This window comes from Mobula hypostoma, chromosome X1 (genome assembly GCF_963921235.1).
Source record: "Mobula hypostoma chromosome X1, sMobHyp1.1, whole genome shotgun sequence".
Lineage (NCBI taxonomy): Eukaryota > Metazoa > Chordata > Chondrichthyes > Myliobatiformes > Myliobatidae > Mobula > Mobula hypostoma.
The window spans coordinates 42,791,853-42,819,011 of NC_086128.1; the positions used below are offsets into that span (position 1 = coordinate 42,791,853).

The 27,159-nt window shown below is 42.9% G+C and overlaps 1 protein-coding gene across 2 annotated transcripts in view; it reads right to left on the bottom strand.

Moving 5' to 3' along the window:
- Window positions 1-21,661: 21,661 nt before the first annotated feature.
- Window positions 21,662-27,159, bottom strand: part of LOC134340602 (uncharacterized) — a 43,871-nt gene continuing 38,373 nt past the window's right edge. For both annotated transcript variants that reach the window (XM_063038036.1, XM_063038037.1), the window contains 2 exons: window positions 26,373-26,550; window positions 21,662-22,448 (listed from right to left, as the gene is read on the bottom strand). In XM_063038036.1, the coding sequence (XP_062894106.1) occupies window positions 21,830-22,448; window positions 26,373-26,550 (797 nt within the window). In that variant the 3' untranslated portion in view covers window positions 21,662-21,829. The remainder of the gene's footprint in view (window positions 22,449-26,372; window positions 26,551-27,159) is intronic.

A 27,159-nucleotide genomic window follows, 5' to 3' on the forward strand; every position in this document is an offset into this window, starting at 1 on the left:
CCTTTTCTCTTTAGGTAGTAGTATATATCGGGGGGTGGAGAGGGTTAAGGGGAGGGGGGAGTGTAGATATTTTTTTCTCTTGTATTTACTTTGAAAACTCAATAAAAATTATATTAAAAAAAAACATTCCACATCTATGTGAGCCCATGATCCTAGTGAAGTGTGAGTTGTTTCCCACTTTGGCATTTAGATCTCCTGTGATGATGACATGGGATGGTGTTAATTCTACCTCCAATTGCAGCTGTTCATTGAAACCATCCTTTTCTTCAATGTTACTGTTGTTAATTGAGGCATAGCACAAGATCACAATCATGTTCATTTGCTTCCCTTTCAGCCTGACTCTCATCAGCCTACTGTTAATTAGTTTCCAGTCCAGCAAGCCCTTTCTTCAATATGACAGCTACACATCATGATGCTGACCATCTTCCCTTCCTGAGTATAAAACAATTTCACCAATTGCTGCCTTTAGTCTGCCGGATTCTGTCCATCTACTTTCGTTCAAGCCCAGTATATGTAGGTTGTAATGACACATTTCTGCAGTTATTTGTGCTAGCTTGCCAGTGTTGTACATGGTTTGTACGTTCCAAAAAAACAATTTTAGTCTTGATCTTGGCAGTGTTCAGGCCTTCCTTCATCCTGCCAGTAGTTTCCTCTGGGTTTTCACTACTGTTAGTCATGTAAATCCCGGGTGGGGACTCAGCAGCACGATGTGCATTGGTATAAGATTCTTCATTGTTGCTTCTGAAACGATTTTTTTTTGCCCAGTCAGGGTTGTTAGCCATGAGCTGGACCCCTGTACCTGGAGAACCAGTGGACCTCTTAGTCTGGCCTCTATCCTTTGACCTGTTTGGCATGGGTGATCCTACCAGGAATCAAAGCACAGCTTGGCAAGGTTATTCTGTCATGTGCCAGCATTCTGACCCATAAAAGAGTGTGGACAGAACACAGCTCTGGTACAGTTTCACCTTAGTGTGGACACTACCTGGCTAATCTCCATATGTTGTTCACTGATCTAAAGACGTTTCTAGCTTTGCTGTGTCTGCACTGAATGTTGTCTTTGGTCTCACCATCCTGCCAAATGATATAGATGACAAACAACAATGGATCCTACGGCACTCTACTAGTCACAAGTCTTCAGTCAGAGAGGCAATCATCTACTACAACTCTCTGGCTTCTCCCACAAAGCCAATGTCTAATCCAATTTACTACCTCATCCTGAACGCCGAGTGACTGAACCTTCTTGATCAAACTTCTATTTGGGATCTTGCCAAATGCCCTGCTGAAGTCCATTTTGATAACATCCACTGCTTTGTCCTCATCAATTTTCCTGGTAACTTCTTTGAAAAACTATAAGATTAATTAGACATGACCTACCGCACACAAAGCCATGCTAACTATACCTTATCAGTCCCTGTCTCTCCAAATACTGATATATCCGGTCCCTTAGAATACCTTCCAATAATTTTGCCACTACAGATGTCTGTCATGGTCCGGTCCATGAAGTCCAGATTCTGGTTCATGGTCCAGTCCATCGTTCCTTTATCCAGGTTTTCTGGTTTTCCCTTTTTCTGTTGGGTGCTCTAATTGAGGCAGCTGATTCACATCTTGGGCTGGCTACATAAATAGCTCATTGGTTCAGCTTCAGTTGCTGGATTGTTCCTTTCCAAACCCTCTGTCTGAATCCCTTCTCTGCCCCTTCCTCCTGGAGCCTCACCTGAAACCCTTGCCTGTGAACTTTGCCTGTACTGTTGTCAACTTCAGCTGCCGGAGCAAGATAAGGAACTGTCTGTCATTGTTTTGAACTGTCTCTGTGTCCAAGCCTTTACTAGGTAGGTCTGGCTGTTTGCTGCTACCTAGTGTTGGGAACTGTCTCTGTGTCCATGCCTTCACTAGGTAGGTCCAGCCATTTGCCGCTACCTTGAGTGGCGAACTGTCTCAGTGTTCTGTGTATGAGTCCCCGCCCTATGTCTTGCTCCATAAGAGGGGTCCTGACTCTGTGTAGAGCCCTGGCCCCAAGTCCTTTTCCCTAGGTGGGATCCTGGCTCTGCGTTCCATGTCCCTGTTCCTGTCTCTGCCAAGACCAAGGCTCTGCGTTCCTGTCCTTGTGCCTTGCCCAGCCCAGAAGTACCTCATCCTGCCCAGGAAAGCCTCGAAGAATCCAAGCCTCATCCAGTCCTGTAGCCACATGTCCTTGCCTAGTTCCGGGGTATGAGCCTGAGTCAAGACTCAGGTTCTGGGTCCTTGTCCAGTCTCTGGCCCAGAGTCCATGCCCAAGCTCCTAGTTCCCAGTTCCTGGTCCTGGTCCTGCTTGCCTAGCCCAAGTCAGTGTTCTTGTCCCAGCTCCTAGTCTGCATCCAGTCACGTCCCTAACTCTAGTCCTGTCCTGTTCCTAGTACTTCAGTGTCTGTGTCTTGCATTTGGGTCCACTCCCAGCGCCCCCTTTATGACAATGTCAGGCTCACTGGATTGTAATTTCCTGGTTTACTTTAGAGTCTCTTACACAGTGGAGCAACATTGGCTTTCCCCCAGTCCTCTGGTACCTCATCTGTATTTAAGGATAATTTAAATATCTCTGCTAGGGCACCTCCATTTTCTGCACTTGCCTTCCACAGGGTCCGAGGAAACACCTTGTCAGGCCCTGGAGATTTATCCATCCTAATATCCCTCAAGACAGCAAACACCCCCTCCTCTGTAATCTGTGTAGGGTCCATGATCCTTGCTGCTGCTTTTCCGCACTCTATAGATCCTGTCTCCCGAGTAAATACAGATGCAAAAAATCCATTTAAGATCTCCTCCAGTTCTTTTGGTTCCACATGTGCACTACCATTCTGATCTTCCAGAGAACCAATTTTGTCCCTTGCAATCCTTTTGCTCTTAACATTTCTGTAGAATCCCTTGGGATTCTCCTTCACCTTGTCTTCTAGGGCAACCTCATGCCTCTTTTGGCCTTCATGATTTCTTAGTGTTTTCTTACATTTCTTACACTCCATCAGCAACTCATTTCTTCCTACCTATCTATACCTTCTATGCACCTCCTTTTTCTCTTAACCAGGGCGTCAATATCTCTTGAAAACTTAAGTTCTCAAAACCTGTTATCTTTATGTTTTATTCTGACAGGCACATACAAGCTTTGTACTCTCTAAGTTTCACTTTTGAAAGCCTTCCACTTAGCAACTACACCTTTGCCAGAAAACAGCCTGTCCCATTCCACACTTGCCTGATCCTTTCTGATACCATCAAAATTGGCTTTTTTCCAATTTGAGAATCTCAACCTGCAGACCAGATCTATCCTTTTCCATACTTGCTTTGAAACAAACAGCATTATGATCACCAGATACAAAGTGATCATCTGCACAAACTTCTGTCAGCTGCCTTGCTTCATTCCCCTACAGCAGATCAAGTATCGCACATTCTTTTATTGGAACTTCTACGTACTGATGAAGAACATTTCCCAACTACATTTGACAAACTCTATCCCATCTAGTCCATTTACAATATGGGATTCCCAGTCAATATCTGGAAAGTTAAAGTCACCTATTATAACAACGGGTTTCAGCCTAAAATGTCAACTGTACATTTTTTTTCCATAGATGCTGGTTGGCCTGCTGAGTTCCTCCAGCATTTTGTGTGTGTTTCTCAGATTTCCAGCACCTGCAGATTTTCTCTTGTTTGCATTATAACAACCTTATGTTTCTTGCGAGACTCTGTGTTCTCTCTGTAAACTTGTTCCTCTAAATCCTGCGGACAATTGGGTGGTCTGTAATATAGCCCCATTAAAATGGTCATACCTTTCTTATTTCTCAGTTCCACCCCTAACGCTTCACCAGACGAGTTCACTACTCTGTCCTGACGGAGCACTGGTGACATTTTCCTGACTAGTAATGACACCCCTCCTCCTTTAATCCCTCCCATTTTGTCGCATCTAAAATAATGGAACCCCAGAATATTGAGCTGCCAGTCCTGCCTCTCCTGCATTCAAGTCTCATTAATGGCTATAATATCATAATTTCATCTGTTGATTCATGCCCTGAGCTCATCTGCCTTTCCTACGATACTACTTCCATTGAAATATATGCAGCTCAGGACATTAGTCAAACCATGCTCAACGTTTTGATTCGCGACTTTGTCTGAGGTCTTAACAACAGCCATCTCCACAACTTTTCCACTATCTGTTCTGGCACTCTAGTTCCCAGCCCCCTGCAACTCTAGTTTAACCAGCCCCCTCCCCAACCCACTCATACAGCACTAGCAAACCTTCCCGCTAGGATATTGGTCCCCCTCCAGTTCAGGTGCAAACTGTCTCTTCTGTGCAGGTTTCACCTTCCCTGGAAGAGAACCCAATGATCCAAAAATCTGCACCCTCCCTCCTACACCAGCTCCTTAGCCACATGTTACACTGTATAACACTCCTATTTCTGGCCTCACTTTTGAACCAGTTTTGAGTAATTCTACTTAAAGTAAAAATATATTCTACATGTAGCTGCTCTTACTCAAGTTCCCTTAAAATTTATCTCTGCAACCCAAAACCAACTCCAATCTCATTTGTGGATTGCAATCCCACCCGATTCCTTGACCCTGTGTTTGGGGTTTGGGTCCAACTCCAAAGGATTCTCTGATCCTCCTTCTCCCTTATGGACCCCCCCCTCCTCCTGACTCAGTCAATGATCTATCTGACAAACTGGATGCAGGAAAGCTCTGAGTGCATTAACTGTGCAAGGCCTGTTTCATTACACATTATGCCTCAGGCTTTTTGTCTGTCTTGTTTAACTCTCCTGTCCAAGTACTGCAGAACTTCAATGCTTTTACATGTACACAAAACTGACACACTTAATTACACTTTTCAAAAATTTTCAGAGGTTGGGAAGTTGTTTTGTGCACTGTAATATCTCTTATCAAAACTGACAAGCAGGACTTCCTGTCTGAGCGATTCAAATTTTCATAAACAGTGAGCGATCTGATCTCTGGATCCAAGAACAAAATAAATTCATATCTCAGTGATAGAATCAAACAGTTTCAAAGCTAAAATTTACACTTCATTAGGAGCTTGAGGAGAACTGATAGGTCACCAAAGACTCTTCCAAATTTTTAGAGGTACGATGGAAAGCATTATGACTGATTGCATCACAGAACGATATGGAGGTTCCAATGCACAGGATAGCAAAAGTACGTAGACAGCCCATCATGGGCACAACCTTCCCCGCAATCAACAGCAACTTCATTAGTTGGTGCTTCATAAGGATGGCATTCATCATGGAGGACCTTTACCATCCAGGACATGCTCTCTTCTCACTACTACCATTGGAGTAGAGGTACAGGAGCCTGAAGACTCTCACACAATGATTCAGAAGCAGCTTCTTCCTCTCCACCATCAGATTTGTGATGAACTCATGAACACCACCTCGTTATTCTTTTTTTTCAGTATCTACTAATTTTTGTAGTTCATAGTAACTTTATGTCAACATTGTACCGCTGATGCAATACAACAAATTTCATGTCATCTAAGTCAGTGATAATGAATCTGATGCCGCTTCTGAAGTTTCAGTTCTGCTGAACAAGCTGTGGAATAAACAAATGTAGATCATTGTTCGACTAGGGTCATTAAGTCACTCTTTGAACAAATCACTTATAGATGTCATATTAGCGGGTAAGACCATAAGATATAGGAGTAGGAGCAGAAGCAGGCCATTTGGCCCATCGAGTCTGCTCTGCCATTCAATCATGGGCTGATCCAATTCTTCCAGTCATCTCCACTCCCCTGCCTTCTCCCCATACCCTTTGATGCCCCGGCTAATCATGAACCTATGTATCTCTGCTTTAAATGCATCCAATGACTTGGCCTCCACAGCCGCTCCTGGAAACAAATTCCACAGATTTACCACCCTCTGACTATAGTAATTTCTCCTCATCTCTGGTCTAAATGAGCATCCTTCAATCCTGAAGTTGTGCCCTCTTGTCCTGGACACCCCTACCATGGGAAATAACTTTGCCATATCTAATCTGTTCAGGCCTTTTACCCCCTTATTCTCCTGAACTCCAGGGAATGCTGCCAGACATTCCTCATACGGTAACCCTTTCATTCCTGGAATCATTCTCATGAATCTCCTCTGAACCCTCTTCAATGTCAGTATAAGGAAAGGTACGTCGCACCTGGAGTCTCTCTGGTTAGTGGATGATTTCCCCACGTAGTGGGAAACTGCGTACGAGGCAAATTACAGCAGTGGTTTGCCATTGCCTTCAGCTGGGTGAGTTTCCAAAGAGATTACCAGCTCGTAACCCAGCACCGATGGAAAGTGTGCAGGGGAGCCGGCTGGCTGGATTCGAACTCAGTACCTTTCGTCCCGAAGTTCGGCGCTGATGCCACTATGCCACCAGCCGGGTCAATGTCAGTATATCCTTTCTAAAATAAGGAGCCCAAAACTGCACACAATACTCTAAGTGTGGTCTCACAAATGCCTTATAGAGCCTCAACGTCACATCCCTGCTCTTATATTCTATACCTCTAGAAAGGAATGCCAACATTGCATTTGCCTTCTTCACCACTGACTCAACCTGGAGGTTAACCTGTAGTGTATCCTGTACAAGGACTCTCAAGTCCCTTTGCATCTCTGCATTTTGAATTCTCTCCCCATCTAAATAATAGTCTGCCTGTTTTTTTTCTTCCACCAATGTGCATGACAATACACTTTCCAACATTGTATTTCATTTGCCACTTCTTTACCAATTCCCCTAAACTATCTAAGTCTCTCTGCAGGCTCTCTGTTTCCTCAATACTACCTATTCCTCCACCTATCTTTGTATCATCGGCAAATTTAACCACAAATCCATTAATCCCATAGTCCAAATCATTGACATGCATCGTTAAAAGCAGCGGTCCCAACACGAACCCCTGTGGAACTCCACTGGTAACCGGCAGCCAGCCAGAATAGGATCCCTTTATTACCACTCTCTGTTTTCTGCCGATCAGCCAATGCTCCACCCATGCTCGTAACTTCCCTGTAATTCCATGGGCTCTTATCTTACTAAGCAGCCTCATGTGTGGCACCTTGTCAAAGGCCTTCTGAAAATCCAAGCACACCACATTTACTGTATCTCCTTTGTCTACCCTACTTGTAATTTCCTCAAAAAATTGCAGTAGGTTAGTCAGGCAGGATTTTCCTTTCAGGAAACCATGCTGGCTTTGGCCTACCTTGTCATGTGCCTCCAGGTATTCCGTAATCTCATCCCTAACAATTGATTCTAACAACTTCTCAACCACTGATGTCAGGCTAACAAGCCTATAGTTTCCTTTCTGCTGCTTCCCACCCTTCTTAAATAGTGGTGTAACATTTGCAATTTTCCAGCCATCCGGTACAATGCCAGAATCTATCGATTCTTGAAAGATCATTGTTAATGCTTCCACAATCTCTCCAGTCACTTCCTTCAGAACCTGAGGGTGCATTCCATCAGGGCCAGGAGATTTATCCACCCTCAGAACATTAAGCTTCCTGCAGATGTCTTCCACTGTGAAGACTGATGCAAAATACGCATTCAGTTCCTCTGCCATCTCTGCGTCTCTCATTACAATATCTAAAGCGTCACTTTCTGTTGGTCCTATATCTACTCTTGACTCTCTTTTACCCTTTATATGCTTAAGAAAGCTTTTAGTATCTTCTTTGATATTAGTCACCAGCTTCCTTTCATAATTCATCTTTTCCTTCCTAATGACCTTCTTAGTTTCCTTCTGCAAGTTTTTAAAAGCTTCCCAATCCTCCATCTTCCCACTAGCTTTGGCTTCCTTGTATGCCCCCTCTTTTGCTTTTACTTTGGCTCTGACTTCACCTGTCAGCCATGGTAGTGCCCTTCCATTTGAAAATTTCTTCTTATTTGGAATATATCTGTCTTGCACTTCCCACATTTTTCGCAGAAACTCCAGCCATTGCTGCTCTGCTGTCCTTCCTGCTAGTGTCTCTCTACAGTCACCCTTGCTAGTTCCCCTCTAATGCCATTGTAATTTCCTTTATTCCACTGAAATACCGACACATTGGAATTTAGTTCTTTTTAGGATGTTACCCTTAGAAGTGTTGCAATTTAGCTGTTCTCTGGGCTGTGACATCATTTTGTAGAAGTTTCCTGACTACGTTGGTGGGGTGGGGATGTGCTATTTGAATAATCATATATTTTGATATATGATGAATGAGTTTAACACTCCCCACTATAATTAAACAGAGAACCGAGATACTATTGACCTTAAACTGACCTTATTCTAACTAGACTTAAATGTGAACTTGCTGCTTTCAGTATTTATCAAATTCTCAGTTCAAACACCAAGTTACCAGTGTTATCAACATTTTCTTACTCACAATTACATACTCTATATCACTTTTTTCATTGCAAACTGAACTGCAAAACCAAGACAACTAAATATTGAAATAAAAGCGGAAGGGATTGGAATCATTCAGCCGATTAGACAACGTCTGTGGAGAGGGAAAGTATTTAATATTTAATGTGTAATAAAGGTTCATGACCTTTAGGCATTTCCAGCAGCTGCAGGTTGCCGAAAGTGCTTTCTGACGACTGAAACTTGCATTTTTTTTCCCTTCAAACCATTCCTTCCATTCAGATTAATAACTCTGACACAGAAGTTATTGTACATTGGCAGCCCCATTTGAGTGAGGCCATTAAGACCAACAAATACTTCCATACATTAATTCTTTCTTATAATTGTTATTGTGAAATATTTGCTGATGTTATAATTATCTGATTGTATTGTAAAAACTTAAGACTCATTCCAGCTCTCCTCCACTCTGGTCCTTCCATAAATCTTATGAATATGAACCCATTCCCTCTTTACAGCATTTCTTCTGGCTAGTTCATTTTGAAAGGTAACATTCTGAAATAGTGTGGTGTCAATTTTGGTCCATCTATTTGAGAGTTGTTTTGCAGAGAATTCTGCAGCACTGCCTGTGACTACAGGTGACGTGTGTCATTTAAATAATGCACAATATAAGCCTTTAGCATTATTGAAGGTCATTTCTTTCTGTTTTTCAGTGGTACCATTGTATCTAGCTTGTCATTCAGACCAATTAAAATTTTACATGTAGATTTTATTGGTGGGCATTAGTTTAATTAGTTTCGGCCAGCTGTTCCTGTGTTGTACTGTTCTCTGTTCTACGCGTTGCACATATTTAAGTGAGAGAGGGAAACCTTAAAGGAAGTCAAAGTTAAGTTCATTGTCATCTGCACACGTGCAATGAAAAAGGGATATGCAGGGTAAATGGTTTTGCACCATGCGTGGTAGAAAGCTGGAACGCGCTGCCAGAGTTCATGGTAGAAACAGATACAATAGTGGTATTTAAGAGGCTTTTAGATAGACACATGAAAATGCAAGGAAGTGAGAGATATGGATCACGCGCAGGCAGAAGGGAATTAGTTTAACGTGGCATTGTTTTCAGCACAGACATTGTGGACTGATGGACCTGTTCTCTATTGTACTGTACTAAGAATTCCAGCCCCTGATTTTGTTGATTGGACGATGAAAGACAAACAAAAGGAGAGAAAATCAGATGAGTGTGGACATTTTAATGCAGCTGTTATATTTTTAATTTTTAATGGACATTTGTAATTTTGGAAATGGTCACCTAAATAATAACATCTCTGTGTTGTCAGCTGCATGATTAACAAACAGCATTTATAATAATATCTTTTTGAAGCTTATTCTTTGCAGATCACATTCTTTGGCATCTCAGACACTCAAGAATGTGATGAATATGTAATAAAGCATGGCAAAAATGTGATAAATTGTAGGAAATATGTTTAAGTAGTTCTGTTAGTAAAAGTAATAGCTCAAATATTATCTCCTCAAAACTGTTCTATAAACAATTTGAATTTCTTAAGATTTGCATGGCTATAATGGGTTGTAACTTTATTTAAAACTTATAAACTTTCTTGCAAGTTCTTGATTGTAACCTCCTCGGTTCAAGTGGCATCTGTAAGTATTGTAATGTCCTTCAGGCCTAACTTGAAGGAAATATGTGAAGGCAGCAGTAAAGTGAGATGAAACACAAGTTTCAGAAATTGTTGTTAACCTTTTCAGCCTCCCAGTTTGAACTACCTCACTAAAAGTTCACTTAGTCTAAAATAGTGCAATGAAATCTGAGAGTTCAGACTTCCAGATGACCAGTATAATAAAACCGTCTATTACTAAACAGCTTTAGTTAGCTGAAGTCTGCACTGGTAGTACAGAATTAAATTTTTATGTAACTGCTGTGAAGGGTGCTGTTTTGACAGCTGGCAGAAAAAATAAATGCCTAGAGTAACACGATGGTATTCTGGAGTGTTCTTGGCTTGTATGTTACCTAAGATGGAAGGAAATGTTTACTGGTCTCAGGAGGGTCCGAAGAGGAAGTTCATTCATTCTGAAGTAAAGTCACCTTCATCAATTCAACAATTTAAAACCAAAAAAAAAAGGCTAGACCATAGAAGGTTGTGTAAAATAGAAATATATTCTCACACTCTGTATATGGTAATCCGTTAAATAAACAACTTGAGTTTATGTTGAAAATACTTGGCAGGTCAGGCAGCAACTGTAGACCGTTTGAACATAAGACATACAGTAGGAGCCGAATAATGCCATTAGGCCCGTTGAGTCTGTCCCACCATTCAATCTTGGCAGATCTTTTTAAACACAATAGATTTTGCAGATGCTGGAAATCTTTTGTAAGCCTTTTCTCCCACATTCTGCTCATGATCCTTAATCCCCTTACTAATCAAGAACCCACCAATCTTTGCATTAATTATGCCTAACGACTTGGCCTCCACAGACCTCTGTGGCAACAAATTCCACAGATTCACCACTCTCTGGCTGAAGAAATTCCTTCTCATCTCAGTTTAAAGGGATGTTCCTTAATTCTGTGGCTGTGTCCTTGGATGCTAATCTCATCTACTAATGGTAATACCCTCTGCATATCCACTCAATTCAAGCCTTTCCATATAAGGTAGATTTCCCCTCACTCTTCTACACTCTATTGAGTACAAGACAGAGACATCAAATGTGCCTCATATGTTAAGCCTTTCATTTCTGAGATCATTCATGTGAACCTTTCTGAACCATTTCCAGGGCCAGCACATCCTTACTTACAAAAGGAGTCCAACATTGCTCATAATTGGATTGGACAGCTTCAGAGGGTCAAAATTATTGACTGAAGTATGGATGGACATCTAAAAAGCACCAGTTGATTCATTATAGGAGACACTTGGGAGCTGCCCAAATCTGAATGAAAGGCTTTGGTAATTTACAGGTTTCTAGGCTCTGGGACATCTGGGTGAACTCTTGGTCACTCTTGCTTTCTAGGAAGGGCACCTTGTACACTGCTTTTAAACTGGCAGCAGAAAAGCACTGATTCTTTTTTTTTTGCAAGATTGCACTGGTGACATATGGTGAAATTTTGTGGGCAGCTCACCAAACTACTAGAGATACATCCTCTGAATTGTTATCGCTGCAATCTGCAGCCTATAATTTCCCTTTAAGAAATGAACTTCTGAACTATGCAAATGCACTAATGATCTTATGAGCCTGAAGGACTTGCTGAACTTGCTGTCAGAAATGCAGGTATGGTAACTCGAAGCAGACAGATGTCTGCCATCATAGGAAAAGAGGGCATGTTGCAAAAGAGGGGGTCTTCAGTCTAAAAAGAAGTGATGGGGAACATGACCATTGCTCCCTGGCATCCACCTGGCCAATGTGCAGTCATTGGAGAACAAATAGAGGATCTAAGGACAAGATTGCTGTATCAGGGGGCAATGAGGAATTGCAGCATTCTTTGTTTCACTGAGACATGGCTCAACCTCACACTCCAGGTACAGTACTCCAGCCCGTGGGGTTCTCAATCCACCGGAAGGACCGGACAGCAGCATCTGAAGAGGGCAGGGGTGGTGGTGTCAGCTTCATGATAAACTCATTGTGGTATTCGGATGTAACTCTCTTGCTCTCCTGACCTGGAACATCTAATGCTTAAGTCCTTATTGTTCTATTTACTGAAAGAGTTCTCCACCGTGATTCTGACTACAGTTTACATACTGCCAAAGACAGATGTCAAACAGGAACTCAGAGTATTGAGCGCCATGATTAACAGACAAGAAACAGCCTGCCCTGAAGCTATTCACATCCTTGTCAATCAAGAAATTTTTGCCCAACTATAATCAGCACATCACCTGCAGCACCAGAGGACCCAACACACTGGACCACTGCTACACTGCCAGCTGAGTTTAAAAAAATACCTATATATCCAGTGACTAAGTTGTTTTCAGGTCCTACTGTTTATAATACGACAGATATTGTGATTGGTGAAATTAATCCAAATGGTTTATTTAAAAAAAATGTGCTACTTCAAGGCACGTATTAGCATAGATTAATCTGTACAAACTAGCTCCAACTGCGATTCCTGCAGTGATATTCCAGGAAAGGGTTTAAATTTAAATAAACAATGCCTGATCAAGTTACCAACACTACATGGAAGCAAAATGGTAAATTACTTCTCAGGAATTTGAGTCTCTTGCCAACATACCTGGTAACCCTCCAGATTTGCCCAGGGCTTCTGGAGAGTTAGCCAGTACACTGAAAGGCTCCATTTCTGAAATGTAATTTCCCTTCAATATTAAGGTAATTTTAAGGAGTATCTGGGACTCCCATGCCTTGGAGCTGTTCCCCTGGGTCAAGTAAACTTCATTTTGCAAAGTAAGAAGTTTTCATGCATTGTGGTACTATGGATAATCCAAAGAGATTGTGGACATTATACAGCAGATTTTTTTCCCTCACTCTCCAGCCACATCAGAGTGAAGTGGTGCTGAGGCCTGGGGTTGAAGGGAGACAGAAAGTGCCTGGTTGCAGAAAAAAAATACAATTCTTTCTGCACTTTTGCATGTGTTTAGAGAATCTGAATTCACCAACTCACAATTCCTGATGCATCTGCGTCTGACACTGCAGCAGTGAATGTAGCCTGTTCTATTTAAACTTGAGGAAATTCAAAACTTTCCTGCTCATTACTAATTCATCAAGACATGTTCACACATCACTCTGCACTTATTGGCCTATACTGGGTCTATTTATGCAATATTTACACATTTTCACATTTGTTTTCAAATCCCTTCATGGCCTTGCCCCACTCTGTATCATCTCCTCAAATTCTAGCATCTTGGTCATTGTCAAACTTAATCACTGTATTGCCTTCTGTTTCCAGATTCCTCCTTAAACCTTTTAACTTTTCTGTGGTTCTTAAAACTTATCTATTTAAGTAAGGTTTTGGTCATCAGTTCCAGTGTTACCCAATGCAATAAATTAGACACAGTGGCACAGCCAGTAGAGTTGGTGATGCAGTTTCGGTGACCCAGGTTCAATCCTAACTTCGGGTGCTGTATGAAATTTGCATGTTTTTCTTGCGACCTCCTGCATCTCCTGTGAGTCCTCCAGTTCCCAAAGATGTGGGCTGATCAGTTAATTGGCAATGGAAAATTGTCCTTAGTAGTAGGGGGTTGTTGAGGAGAATAGATTAGAGGGTAGACTGCATCGTCATGCACCTCTGCTCCACATGTTAAAAGCAGAACTTCCAGGTGGCCAAACATTTTAATTCTGATTCATATTCCCTTTCTGACATGTCGGTCCATGACCTCCTCTTGTGCAGCTGCGGAGGCTAAGTCTTTATGTGTATTTAAGGCAGATGTTGATAGATTCTTGATTGATCAGGGCACGAAGAGATACGGGGAGAAGGCAGGAAATTGGGGCCGAGAGGGAAAATGGATCAGTCATGATGAAATGGGGGAGCAGACTTGATGGGCCAAATGGCCTAATTCTGCTCCTATATTTTATAGTCTTACTTTGATTGTGTTGCTTTGGACTTCCAGCATCTGTAGAATTTCTCGTGTTTAAAATTAGTGAGAGAATGGGATTGCTCTGAGAGCCAGCATGGACCCAATGAGTCAAAGTGTTTTTTTCTTTTATGTTGTATGGAAATATGAAATTATCATTTTGTTCAGTGGTGCTCCTGTGAAGCATTTAGGGACATGTTGTGACATGAAGGTGTCATTAAATGGTAATTATTGTTGTTGTTGTAGCTGCTGCCTATGGCTCAAAACATCCAGTGGTCAGCAGAGTGTATAATTTCCCATACTTATATTTTATTGAGTTTGTATGTCTAATGAAATATTTATTGATTTGCTAGTGTGGGCCATCTTTTGTGAGTACAAGTTTAGCCAGAAAAAAACTTCTCAATAGATAAATAAAGAGACAAAAAGTCCAGATGACACAGAATAAACACATTTAGAGCTCTGGTAACTAAAGTAGTGAAGTGCTGTACTTTTTATATGCTGCAGTTTGATCCTCTTTTTCAAATTGAGCTTTAATGGAAAAATAAGCATTAAAATGCAGGAATACTCAGGGAAGTTTGTTTACTATCAGCAGGATGTCTGTGTTAAACTTTACTCCCACTCTTACAATAAAGTATAGGATGTGAACAAAAGCATATGCTTAACTTTGTTTGCCTCTAAAGTTCCAAACCTTATCCAAATTTCATTGTTTAAAACCCAGTGGAGTTAATGATAAGTTTAGCTGCGTAAAATATAATACTGCCAGCTTCAGTTGTTGAACAGCCCACATATTAATAGATTAGAGCTAATAGAATAATATTTTACCCCAGTAGTCACTAGCTGCTCCGCTGGGTACCATTAGTAAAATGTGTCCCAATGGGGATGAGAGAGACTGTTCTTGCTGTGAAAGAAGTGATGGCTCTTCGGTGTGTACTGTACCCAGGACTTTAATGCACATATGTGCATGGAAAGAGATCTCTTGCCTGTGTCTGTGAAAATTTTGAAGGGATCTGCCAGCAAATAATATTATTATTTCATTTATTCTGCCAATGCCATTGCAAAATCTGCAGAAATAGAGTTAGTGTTTTCCTTATTGTGCCTTGTGATGTTTGCTATAGTTGAACAAGACTTCGAAGCTCACTGGGGGCTGAATTCATTCGAACTGCTCAAAAAAGTTAGGATGTCATATTACAACTGTACAAGATGCTGGTGAGATCACACTTGGAATACTGTGTGCAGTTTTTGTTGTCTGGGTATATAAATGATGTCATTAAGCTGATAGTGTTGCAGAATAGATTCTTGAGGATGTTATTGGAGCTGGCTGGCTTGAGCTACGCCATAAGGAGATACTGTTTAGTTTTGGACTTGCTTCCCTGGAGCGCAGGAGGCTGAGGGACAACTTTATAGAGGTTTATAAAATCAGGATATTGAGGCATATAAAAGGCTCTTAGGGTCTAAGAGGTGTTTTGGAAGGCTCTTAAATGGCGGGTAAATACACAGAGAATGGAGAGATATGGACCAAGGATAGGCAGAATGGATTAGTTTAATGAGGTATCATTAGCTTAATTAGTCTGACACAATGTTGTGGGTTGAAGGGCCCATTCCTGAGCTATACTGTTCTGTATTTTATAGCCTTTGAGTTTATGGTCTTGATCCATTCATTTTTAATGTACACGAAAACTCACCAGCAGGACTTTTCCCAAACAAGGTTCAAGAGATGCTTTTTGCTTTCTATTTAAAAGTCAGGACTCATGTGATCCACAATTTGACTAAAATATATTTGACAAGATCAAAGCCAGACCATTGCTAAATATTTAGCCACTAGCTGTGAGTTAGGCAATAAAGGCCCTGGAAATGTTGAGTGAAATGGCTGGCCAGAACAGCACCACTCATCTAGACAAGGGGGCGCTGTATGGGGTTCAGAAGTGAAATTTGGAAGCTTTCAAGGGGTGGAAGTAACTGATTGAAATTAGCTTCCAATTCTTGTTGTGCCCCTTCTTATTTCTTTAACATTCACCATCAGTTGGACTTATGCAGGATAACTAAGTAGGAGAGAAGACACCATGTTTATTTGTATTGCAACTGCTCTGGCCAGGTATGATGCTTGTAACCCAATGGTAGGAGGATATGAAGGACTTTCCAACACCTGTCTGATCCTTGCAGGCACCAGCCCTGTCCCAATTACCAGTTGTCACCAACATATCACCTGCAGAAGCAGAGGAGCCAACACACTTGATCGCTGTTACACCATCAAGAACACATACAGTGCCATTTCATGCCCGCACTTTGGGAAGACCAATCACCCGGCTGTACTTCTATCAGTGGCATGTAGGCAGGACAGCAGCCCAAGCAGTGAGAAGGCAGAGGAAGGTTTACAGAACTGCTTTGAATTGGCAGACTGGACCATATTCAGGGATTCATTTTTGGACCTGACGGAATATGCCCCGGCTGTCATTGGCTACATCAAGACCTGTGTGGATGAGTGTGTGCCTTTGAAAATGTACTAAGTTTTCCCAAACCAGAATTCCAGAATGAACCAGTAGATTTGCAGTCTCCGGGGTACTAGATCTCTGTGGGGAGGGTTGGGGGAAGGGGGTTTCAAGACCAGTGATCCAGAACCTGAGAAGAAGGCAGATACGACCTACAGAGCACCCTTGTGAGAGCAAAGAAGCAATTCCATGTGAAGTTAGAGACACAGTCTAATGTATGACAGCTGTGGCAGGGTTTGCATGCCAATATTTCCAAACAGGTGAAATTTAACATCATGAATAGCGGTGATGCTTCACTTCTCAATGAGCTTCATCATTTTGTGCACACTTTGAAAGTGAGAATAAAACTACACCTGTGCAGAATCCCCACAGCATCCGGTGACCCTGTGATCTCTCTCCCCAAGCCAATGCCAGAACATCCTTCAAGAGGGTAAACCCTCGCAGGCCATTAGGCAGGCAGGGAACTGAAAATCTGTGCTGACCAACTGGATGTCTGCACCCTCTCACTCTGAAGTCACTGGATCCCCCTTGCTTCAAATGCACATCAATCATACCAGTCTCCAAGAAGAGAAGGATGAGGTGCCTCAGCTACTATCGCCCAGTAGCACTCATATCTACTGTGAAGAAATGCTTTGGGAGGTCAATCATGGCTATAGAATTAACCCTTCCCTTAGCAAGGATCTGGACTTGCTGCAATTTGCCGACTTCAGACACAATCTCACTGGCCTTCCACTTTGCTTTGGAACTTCTAGACAACAGTAAACATCTATTATAGCTCAGCATTCAACACCATCATCCCTTCACTAGTATTCAAAAAGCTTTAAAACTTGGGCCTCTATACCCCCTCTGCAACTGAATCCTTGGCTTCTTCATCGAGAGACCAGTCAGTACAGATCAGAAATAACATCTCCTCCTCACTGACAATCAGCACAAGTGCACCTCAAGGATGTGTGCTCAGGCCATTGCCCTACTCTCTGTATGCTCATGTATCTGTGGCTATGCACAGTTCAAATTCCAACTATACAATTCCTTGATAACACCACTGCTGGCAGAATTGCAGATGGCGACAAGATGGTGTACAGGGGTGAGATAGGTCAGCTGGTTGAGTGGTGTCACAACAACAACCTCGCAGTCAATGTCAGGAAGACCAAGAAATTGATTGTGTACTTCAGGAAGTGGAAAATTTGGAGCACACACACCAGTCCTCATTGAGGGGTCAGCAGTGGAAAGGGTAAGAAGCTTCAAGTTCCTGGGTATCAACATCTCAGGGGATCTATTCTGGGCCCAAAACACATATGCAAGCAGTCACCAAGAAGGCCTGCCAGTCATTGTCATCTGAACCCTTAGTGCCTAGGTGGCACATGGGGCCTCAAGGCCTGCCAGTGGCTCTGCTTCATTAGGAGTTTGAGGTGATTTGGTTTGTCACCAAAGACTCTACAAATGAACAGTGGAGAGCGTTCTGACTGATTGCATCACAGCCTGGTACGGAGCCTCCAGTACACGGGATCACAAGAGGCTGCAGAGGGTTGTATGCTCAGCCAGTTCATTCACAAGCACATCTCCCACCATTGAGGACATTGTCAAGAGGTGGCACCCATCATTAATATGCCAAAGAATGATGTTATCGACAAAATGGGAGGTGAGAACCTCGATAAAATCACTGTCACTAAAGAGATAGTGATGAGCAAACTAGAGGGCCTGAAGGTAGATGCATCCCAGGGTGCTGAGGGAATTGGCGGAGGTTATAGTAAACGCATTGGTAATCCTTTACCAAAATTCTCTAGACTCTGGGCAGGTCCCGGCAGATTGGAAGACAGCAAATGTCATGCCACTTTTTAAAAAAGGACGTCAGCAAAAGACGGACAACTGTAGGCCAGTTAGCTTAACATCTGTAGTTGGGAAAATGCTTGAAGCTGTCATTAAGGAAGAAATAGCGAAACATTTAGAAAGGAGTGGTTCCGTTAGACAGACACAACGTGGATTCAGAAAGAGCAGGTCCTGTTTGAGAAACGTACTGGAGTTCTTTGAGGACATAATGAGTGCAGTGGATAGAGGGGAACAGGTGGATGTTGTATACTTGGATTTCCAGAAGGTGTTTGAGAAGAAGGTGCCGCACAAGAGACTTATAAATAAGATACGGATGCATGGAGTAAGAGGAAGTGTATTGGCATGGGTAGTGGATTGGTTAACCAATAGAAGGCAGAGAGTTGGTATAAATGGGTGTTTGTCCGGTTTGCAGTCAGTGGTGAGTGGGGTACCGCAGGGGTCAGTGCTGGGCCCGCAGCTGTTTACCATTTACATTGATGATTTGGAAGAGGGGACTGAGTGTAGCGTCGCAAAATTTGCTGAGTGACACTAAACTGAGTGGAAAGCAAATTGTACAGAGGATGTGGAGAGTCTGCAGAGGATATAGGTAGGTTAAGTGAGTGGGCCAAGATCTGGCAGATGGAATACAACGTTGGTAAATGTGAGATCATCCACTTTGGAAGGAATAATAGAAGAGCAGATTATTATTTAAATGGTGAAAGATTGCAGCCTGCTGTTGTGCAGAGGGACTTGGGAGTGCTTGTTCATGAATAGCAAAAAGCTGGCTTGCAGGTACGACGGGTTATTAAGAAGGCAAACAGAATGTTGGCCTTCATTGCTAAAGGAATTGAACTCAAGAGCAGGAAGGTCACGCTGCAACTATACAGGGTACTGGTGAGGCCGCATCTGGAGTACTGTGTGCAGTTCTGGTCTCCATACTTGAGGAAGGATATACTGACTTTGGAGGCAGTGCAAAGGAGGTTCACCAGGTTGATTCCAGAGATGAAGGGGTTAACCTATGAGGAGAGATTGAGTTGCCTGGGACTATACTCTCTGGAATTCAGAAGAATGAGAGAGGATCTTATGGAAACATACAAAATTTTGAAAGGAACAGATAAGATAGAAGTAGGAAAGTTGTTTCCATTGGTAGGTGAGACTAGAACTAGGGGACATTGCCTCAAGATTCAGGGGAGAAAATCTAGGGCGGAGATGAGGAGAAATTTTTTTTCCCAGAGAGTGGTGAATCTGTGGAATTCTCTGCCCAGGGAAGTAGTTGAGGCTTCTTCACTAAATATATTTAAGATACAGTTAGATTTTTACATCGTAGGGGAATTAAGGGTTATGGGGAAAAGGTAGGTAGATGGAGCTGAGTTTACAGAAAGATCAGCCATGATCTTACTGAATGGCGGGGCAGGCTCGATGGGCCGCATGGGCTACTCCTGCTTCTATTTCTTATGTTCTCAATATCACCATCCAGGAAATACCCTTAAGGAGGTGTGGGAGCTTGAAGACTCACACTCAGTGCTTTAAGAGCAACTTCTTCCTCTCCACCATCAGATCTCTGAACAGTCCATGAACACTACCTCATTATTCATCTTTTGTACTATTTATTTTTGTAACTTAGAGCAATTTTTATATCTTGCACTGTAATGCTGCTGCAAAACAACAAATTTCACAACATGTCAGTGACAATAAACCTGATTCTAATTCATTTGCTTTATTGGTCAGTCTTTGACTTCAGCTTACTGAATGTCCTTCACATTCAGTAACAATGCAAGTTAAATTGAAACAAATTTGCTTGTTACCAGAGAATCTTTAGCTACATTACATTTATTTTTTGCCATTCAGCTGTTCTTGCAGTGCAACATTTCAGCCACCATTGTGTAGATGCTGATGCTACTGAATGTTTGACATTTTTGCCTTACTGTTTATCTCCTGAAGTTCTGCCTTCTACTGCATTCACACTTGGTTCAAAGTGCTTTTAATTTAAATGACTTTATGATGAATAACGAACAACCTTTTCACAGCATGTCATGATGTGATTACAGGAAGTGAGCTTTTTGTGCTATGTTGACTTCTAGCAACTTTGGAATTAGAATATCAGCAAATCAAAATAATTTGTTAATTCCAATACACAAAACTTCTTTTCCAACACATTTATTGACATGGAAGAATCAAGCTGTGTACTTTTTCTTCCTCTGATTTATGGCCAACACGAGAGGACACCGTTTTAAGGTGCTTGGAAGTAGGTACAGAGGAGCTGTCAGGGGTAAGTGTTTTTACACACAGTGGTGAGTGTGTGGAATGGGCTGCCGGTGACGGTGGTGGCGGCGGATACGATAGGGTCTTTTAAGAGACTCTTGGATATGTACATTGAGCTTAGAAAGACAGAGGGCTATGGGTAACCCTAGATAATTTCTAAATTAAGTACATGTTTGGCACAGCATTGCGGGCTGAAGGGTCTGTCATGAGCTGTAGGTTTTCTGTTTCTGACTAAATGTGGTGACTTTTATGGTGCAACTTCCACTACAAGTATGATATTTTAACATTTAAAATCAAGCGAAAACTAAAATCATGAACAAACATTCTAGTTATATTCATAAGATTTCTATCTTTAGAACATCCAAAGACTTTCTCATTATGCAAAATCACTGTTACTAAGAGCTGTGAGTGTGGTATCCAGAAATGCTGAGGGCTATTCTAGTGTTGACCATCCATTAACCACTGTGTTGCAAACTGGGAATGCAGATTTACAGGTCCTCGGTGCAGATTTTAGTGATCAGTTGTAGCCCAAATGGTTTTTAAATTGGTATGTCACCACAGATTGCACTGCTCACAATGGAGCTGCTCTTGGACTTCAGAGATATTCCATACAAGAGTAGAATTATAAGGAAGGGAGTCCCAATTTCATGTCAGCAGGAAAAGCAGTGATTTTAAAACTCCATCAAAAGTTACAGGTAAGTTTTTACTCTTACCATTAAAGATGGTAAGAGTATTAAAAATATACCTTAAACATTCTCCTACAGGACCATAGAAAGCAATAAATGAATAAAAGGCCACTAAAAACGATTCAAAGTTTCAAAGTTCAAAGTAAAATTTATTATCAGAGTACATACATGTCACCACAAACAACCCTGCAAGCATACTTAGCAAATCTATAGAACAGTAGCCGTAAACAAGCTGTGCAAATGCAAATATAAATAAACAGCAATAAATAATGAGCATGAAATAACAATGTAACATTTATCAATATAATAATATAAGAGTCCTTAAATGAGTGTAAATAAAGGCCTCCGTTAGTCTTGCGAGACCATGGATCTGCGCCTGGAAAGTCTTCACTCTCCAGGGCGCAGGCCTGGGCAAGGTTGTATGGAAGACCAGCAGTTGCCCATGCTGCAAGTTTCCCCTCTCCGCGACACCAATGTTGTCCAAGGGAAGGGCATTAGGACCCATACAGCTTGGCACCAGTGTCGTCGCAGAGCAATGTGTGATTAAGTGCCTTGCTCAAGGACACAACACGTTCCCTCGGCTGGGGCTTGAACTCACGACCTTCAGGTAGCTAGTCCAATGCCTTAACCACTTGGCCATGTGCCCACTTAAATGAGTGTAGTTATCCCCTTTTGTTCAAGAGCCTGATGGTTGAGGGGTAGTAACTGTTCTTGAACCTGGTGGTGTGAGTCCTGAGGCCCCTGTACCTTCTACCTGATGGCAGCAGTGAGAAAAGAGCATGGCCTGGGTGGTGAGGCTCTTTGATGGTGGATGCTGCTTTTTTTATGGCATCCTTTCATGTAAATGTGCTCAGTGGTTTTACATATGATGCACTGGGCCAAATACACTACCTTTTGTAGGATTTCCCACTCAAAGGCATTGGTGTTCCCATACCAGGCAGTAATACAGCCAGTCAACACACTTTCCACTATACGTCTATAGAGGTTTGCCAAGGTTTTCAATGACATGCTGAACCTCCACAGACTCCTGAGGAAGTAGAGCCGCTGTCGTGTTTTCTTCGCAATAATATTTCCATGATGGGTCCAAGACAAGTCCTCTGAGATAGTGACATCCAGGAATTTAAAGTTACTGACCCTCTCCACCTCTTCGATGATTACTGGCTCATGGACCTCTGGTTTCCCTCTCCTGAAGTCTACAATCAGCTCCTTGCTCTTAATAACATTGAGTGAGAGGAGTTTGTCACTCAGCCAAGTTTTCAATCTCCCTCCTGTATGCTGGTTCATCACCCTCTTTGATACAGCCCACAGCAATAGCGTCATCAGCAAACTTGTATGTGGTGTTGGAGCTGGACTTAGCCACACAATTCCTCTACAACACAAAAACAGAAATCGGTGAACATAATCGGCAGTCAGACAACGTCCAAGAAGAGAAACTGTTAACGTCTCAGAGAATCAGAACTGGTTACTCTGTGAACCATGTAAAATGTTTCTGCGCACAACCATTCTCCTGAAACCACCAGGGCTGTGTGCTGAGCCCATTGCTCAGCTGGTGTGACAAAATTATATGATGGTTTCCATCCATTCACCAAAGGTCATCAAACAAAAACTTGATATTATTAAATGCAATTTTACAAACTATACTATTAATTGCAACCACATTGATTTCCACAAACATATCCCCACTCCCCTGTCCGTCACATTCTGCAGTTTATCCATATCTTTTTGGTTTCTATCATTTTCCTTTTTTTTAAAAAAGAATGAAGAATAATATTTTTGTTGCTACATTGTGCAACCAGAAGCCCTACTTGAACGCTGAGGTTTGCTCCCTATTAAAAGCCTGGGATGCTGCCAAGTCTGGTGCCAGAACAGCTTTAAAAGCAGCCAAGAGAAGCCTCGTCTTAGGCATCAAGAGGGTAAAGACCACCTACACTCAAAATATTCAGGAACACCTGTCCACGAACAACCCTGGGCATTGGGGCATTGCTGACTATGCAAGGAAAAGCAGTGTCGACTGGACCAGTGACACCTCCTTCCCAGAAGCTCGAAAAAACTTCCATGCACACTTCGAGGCATGCAACACAACATCAGCCATGACAGCTACCCCCCACCCCCTTCCAGGTGAGCAGCTACTGTCTGTAACAGCAGCAGATGTGAGAATGACTCCGCAGAGAGTCAACCCCATAAGGTGTCTGAGCCAGAGAATATCCCAGACTGAGTATAACCATATAACAATTACAGCACGGAAACAGGCCATCTCGGCCCTTCTAGTCCGTGCCGAACTCTTACTCTCACCTAGTCCCACCGACCTGCACTCAGCCCATAACCCTCCATTCCTTTCCTGTTCATATAGCTGTCCAATTTAACTTTAAACGACAACATCGAACCTGCCTCAACCACTTCTGCTGGAAGCTCGTTCCACACAGCTACCACTCTCTGAGTAAAGAAGTTCCCCCTCATGTTACCCCTAAACTTTTGCCCTTTAACTCTCAACTCATGTCCTCTTGTTTGAATCTCCCCCACTCTCAATGGAAAAAGCCTATCCACGTCAACTCTATCAATCCCCCTCATAATTTTAAACACCTCTGTCAAGTCCCCCCTCAACTTTCCACGCTCCAAAATACTCAGGGACACCAGCTCATTGACATCCTCAACACTTCACTCATCCAGGCTGCTGTCTCCACATACTTCAAATCAGCCACCATCATCCCTGTACCAAAGAACTCTACACCTTCAGAGCTAAACTACTACCGCCCAGTGGCACTGACACCAATCATTATGAAGTGCTTTGAATGGCTGGTAATGGCATACATCAGCAACTCCATTCCTACCACACTGGACACTCACCAATATGCTTACTGACAGAACTGCTCTACGACAGATATCACAGCATCTGTCGTGCACCTTGCCCTGAAACACCAAGAAAACAAGAACACTTGCATCAGAATGCTGTTTCTGGATTTTAGTTCAGCATTGAGCACTGTTGTCCCACAGACCTTGGTGAACAAACTCCTACTCCTCGCTCTAAGTACACCCCTGTGTAACTGGGTGTTGGACTTTCTAACAAACGGGACTCAGATAGGATGCACATCCACTCCTTCCTCCCCATCATCCTCAACACAGGTGCCCCCTCCCCACCCCCAGGGCTGAGTGCTGAGCCCACTGCTGTACACTCTGCTCACACACGACTGCACGGCCAAACACCCGAGTAATCACATTGTCAAGTTCACCGATGACACGACAATGCTGGGGCTCATCACCAACAACGATGAGACGAACTACAGAGAGGAGGAGGAAGAGGTTGAGGTCTGGCGCCGGGTTAAATAACCTCTTCCTCAATGTCAACGAGACAAAGGAGATGGTTATCGACTTCAGAAGAACTCGTACCACTCAAACTCCTCTTTACATTGGCAACACAGCAGTGGAAACTACGAGCAGCTTCAAACTTCTGGACATCTCACACAACCTCTCATGGTCCCAAAACACATCCTATGCAATCATAAGAAAGTCTGCAGATGCTGGAAATCCAAAGCAACACATACACAAAATGCTGGAGGAACTCAGCAGGCCAGGCAGCATCTGTGAAAATGAATAAACAGTTGATGTTTCAGACCGAGCCCCTTCTTCAGGACTGGAAAGGAAGGGGGAAGATGCCAGAATAAAAAGGTGGGGGGAGAGGAAGGAGAAGAGCTAGAAAGTGATAGGTGAAGCCAGCTGGTTGGAAAGGTAAAGAGCTGGAGAAGAAAGGAAACTGATAGGAGAGAAGAGTGACCCATAGCAGAAAGGGAAGGAAGAGGGGCACCAGGGGAGGTAACAAGAGGTAAGAGGCCAGAGTGGGGAAAAGGAGATGGGAGGGGGAGGAACATATTTTTCAATGGAAGGAGAAATCAATATTCATGCCATCAGGTTGGAGGCTACCCAGGTGGAATATAAGGTGTTGCTTCTCCATCCTGATTATGGCCTGATCTTGGCAAAAGAGGAGGCCATGAATGGAGATGATGATGGAGGTGAATGGGCTGCTGCAGCACCTTGACTGCTTGCAGGGCTAAGTGCCAGGAGGGAGATTGGTGGTGAGGGTCGAATAGACAAGGGAGTCATGGAAGGAGTGATCCCAAGAACAGCGAGATCTTGGGGCCTATGTCCATAGGACACGCAAAGCTGCTGTGCAGGTTGACAGTGTTGTTCAGAAGGCGTACAGTGTGTTGGCCTTCTTCAACCGTGGGATTGAGTTCAAGAGCCATGGAGTAATGTTAAAGCTATATAGATCTTAGTTCGGCCCCACCTGGAGTACTGTGTTCAGTTCTGGTTACCTCATTACAGGAAGGTTGTGTATGCTATAGAGAGAGTGCATAAGAGATTTACAAGGATGTTGCCTGGATTGGAGGACACGATGGAGGTGTATAAGATAATGAGAGGCATTGATCGTGTGGATAGTCAGAGGCTTTTTCCCAGGGCTGAAATGGCTAACACGAGGGGGCATAGTTTTAAGATGCTTAGAAATAGGTACAAGGGGGGATGTCAAAGGTAAGTTTTTCACACAGAGAGTAGTGGGTGCATGGAATGCACTGCCAGCGACGGTAATAGAGGCAGATAAAATAGAGTCTTTTAAGAGACCCTTAGATAGGTACATGGAGCTTAGAAAAGTAGAAGGCTATGTGGTAGGGTAATCTTAGTCAGTTTCTAGAGTAGGTTACATGGTCGGCACACCATTCTTGTGCAAAAAAATCTATGTTCTGTGGAAAGCGGACATGGGGGGAGGGAGGTTCAATAGGTTCAATTTAATCTCAAAGAAATGTATACATCCTGAAATTCTTTTGCTTCCCAACATCCATGAAAACAGAGGAATGCACCAAACAATGAATGACACTTAAATGTTAGAACCACAAAGCACCCCTCAGCTCCCCCGCCAAGCATAAGCAACAGCAAGGTGATGACCCCCCCCAACCAGCAAAGAAGCATCAGCACCCTCCACCGAGCACTCAACCGTGCAGCAAAGCATCAATAAAGACACAGACTTGCAGTACCCCAAAAACTACTCACTCACCCGGTAATTTGACATACCACAGGCTCTCTCTCTCCCCAATAAGGGAAAAAGAGGTGCCCCCGTTTCACAGCGAGAGGGGAGACATAACAAAACAACTCACTGTTTTAAGGTATTAAAAGTCTGTTGTGTCATTTTCTTTTGAGCTCTGTGCCCAAAGATCTCAGGTCTTTGGGCACACAGCCAGCAGCCAGCTCGCTGCTTTCGATCTTCTGTGTACTCCACAACACACCAGATTTCTGTGGCAGCACTGACCTCGAATCCGCCGGCCTCCAGAGCCATGAAAATCCGGCACTCTGAAGGTGCGCTAGTCTTCTAGGCCCCAAGCTTGGCATATCGAAAAACGGCCAGTTGTGAGGCCCTGAGAGCAGGTCCCATTCCCACAAAGAACCAAAGTCAGCATGTAACTCCAGGTCAGGGTCTTTAAAAGAACCTGGAAAAGGCAAAAAAGAGATATTAAAGATAGAAATAGAGCTGTTTCTGAAGATGAAAACAAAGGAGTCACCGTTAGATAAAGATATGTTCAGTGTAGGATCCCTTTGGAGATGGTGGAAATTGCGGAGGATGATGTGTTGAATTCAGAGGCTTGGAGGCTCATGAGGTGATAGGTAAGGACAAGAGAAACTCTATCACTGTTCAGGTGGTGGGAAGATGGGGTGAGCGCATTCGTTTGGGAAACGGAGGAGATGCGGGTAAGGGCAGCATCAATGGTGGAGGAAGGAAAACCCCATTCTTTGAAGAAGGAGGACACTTTCGATGTCCTGGAAAGGAAAGCCACATCCTGGGAACAGATGAAACAGATGCAAAGGAACTGAGAAAAGGGAATAGCATTTTTATAGGAGACAAGGTGAGAAGAGGTATAGTCAAGATAACTGTGAGAATTGGTAGGTTTATAAAAGATGTCAGTTGACAGTTTGTCTCCATTCTACACAATCAGGAAAGCTGATCAATGCCTCTACTGTTTAAGAGGCTGAAGAGAGCTGCACTATGCACATCTATACTCACATCATTCTACAGATGTGCAGTAGAGAGCATCACAATA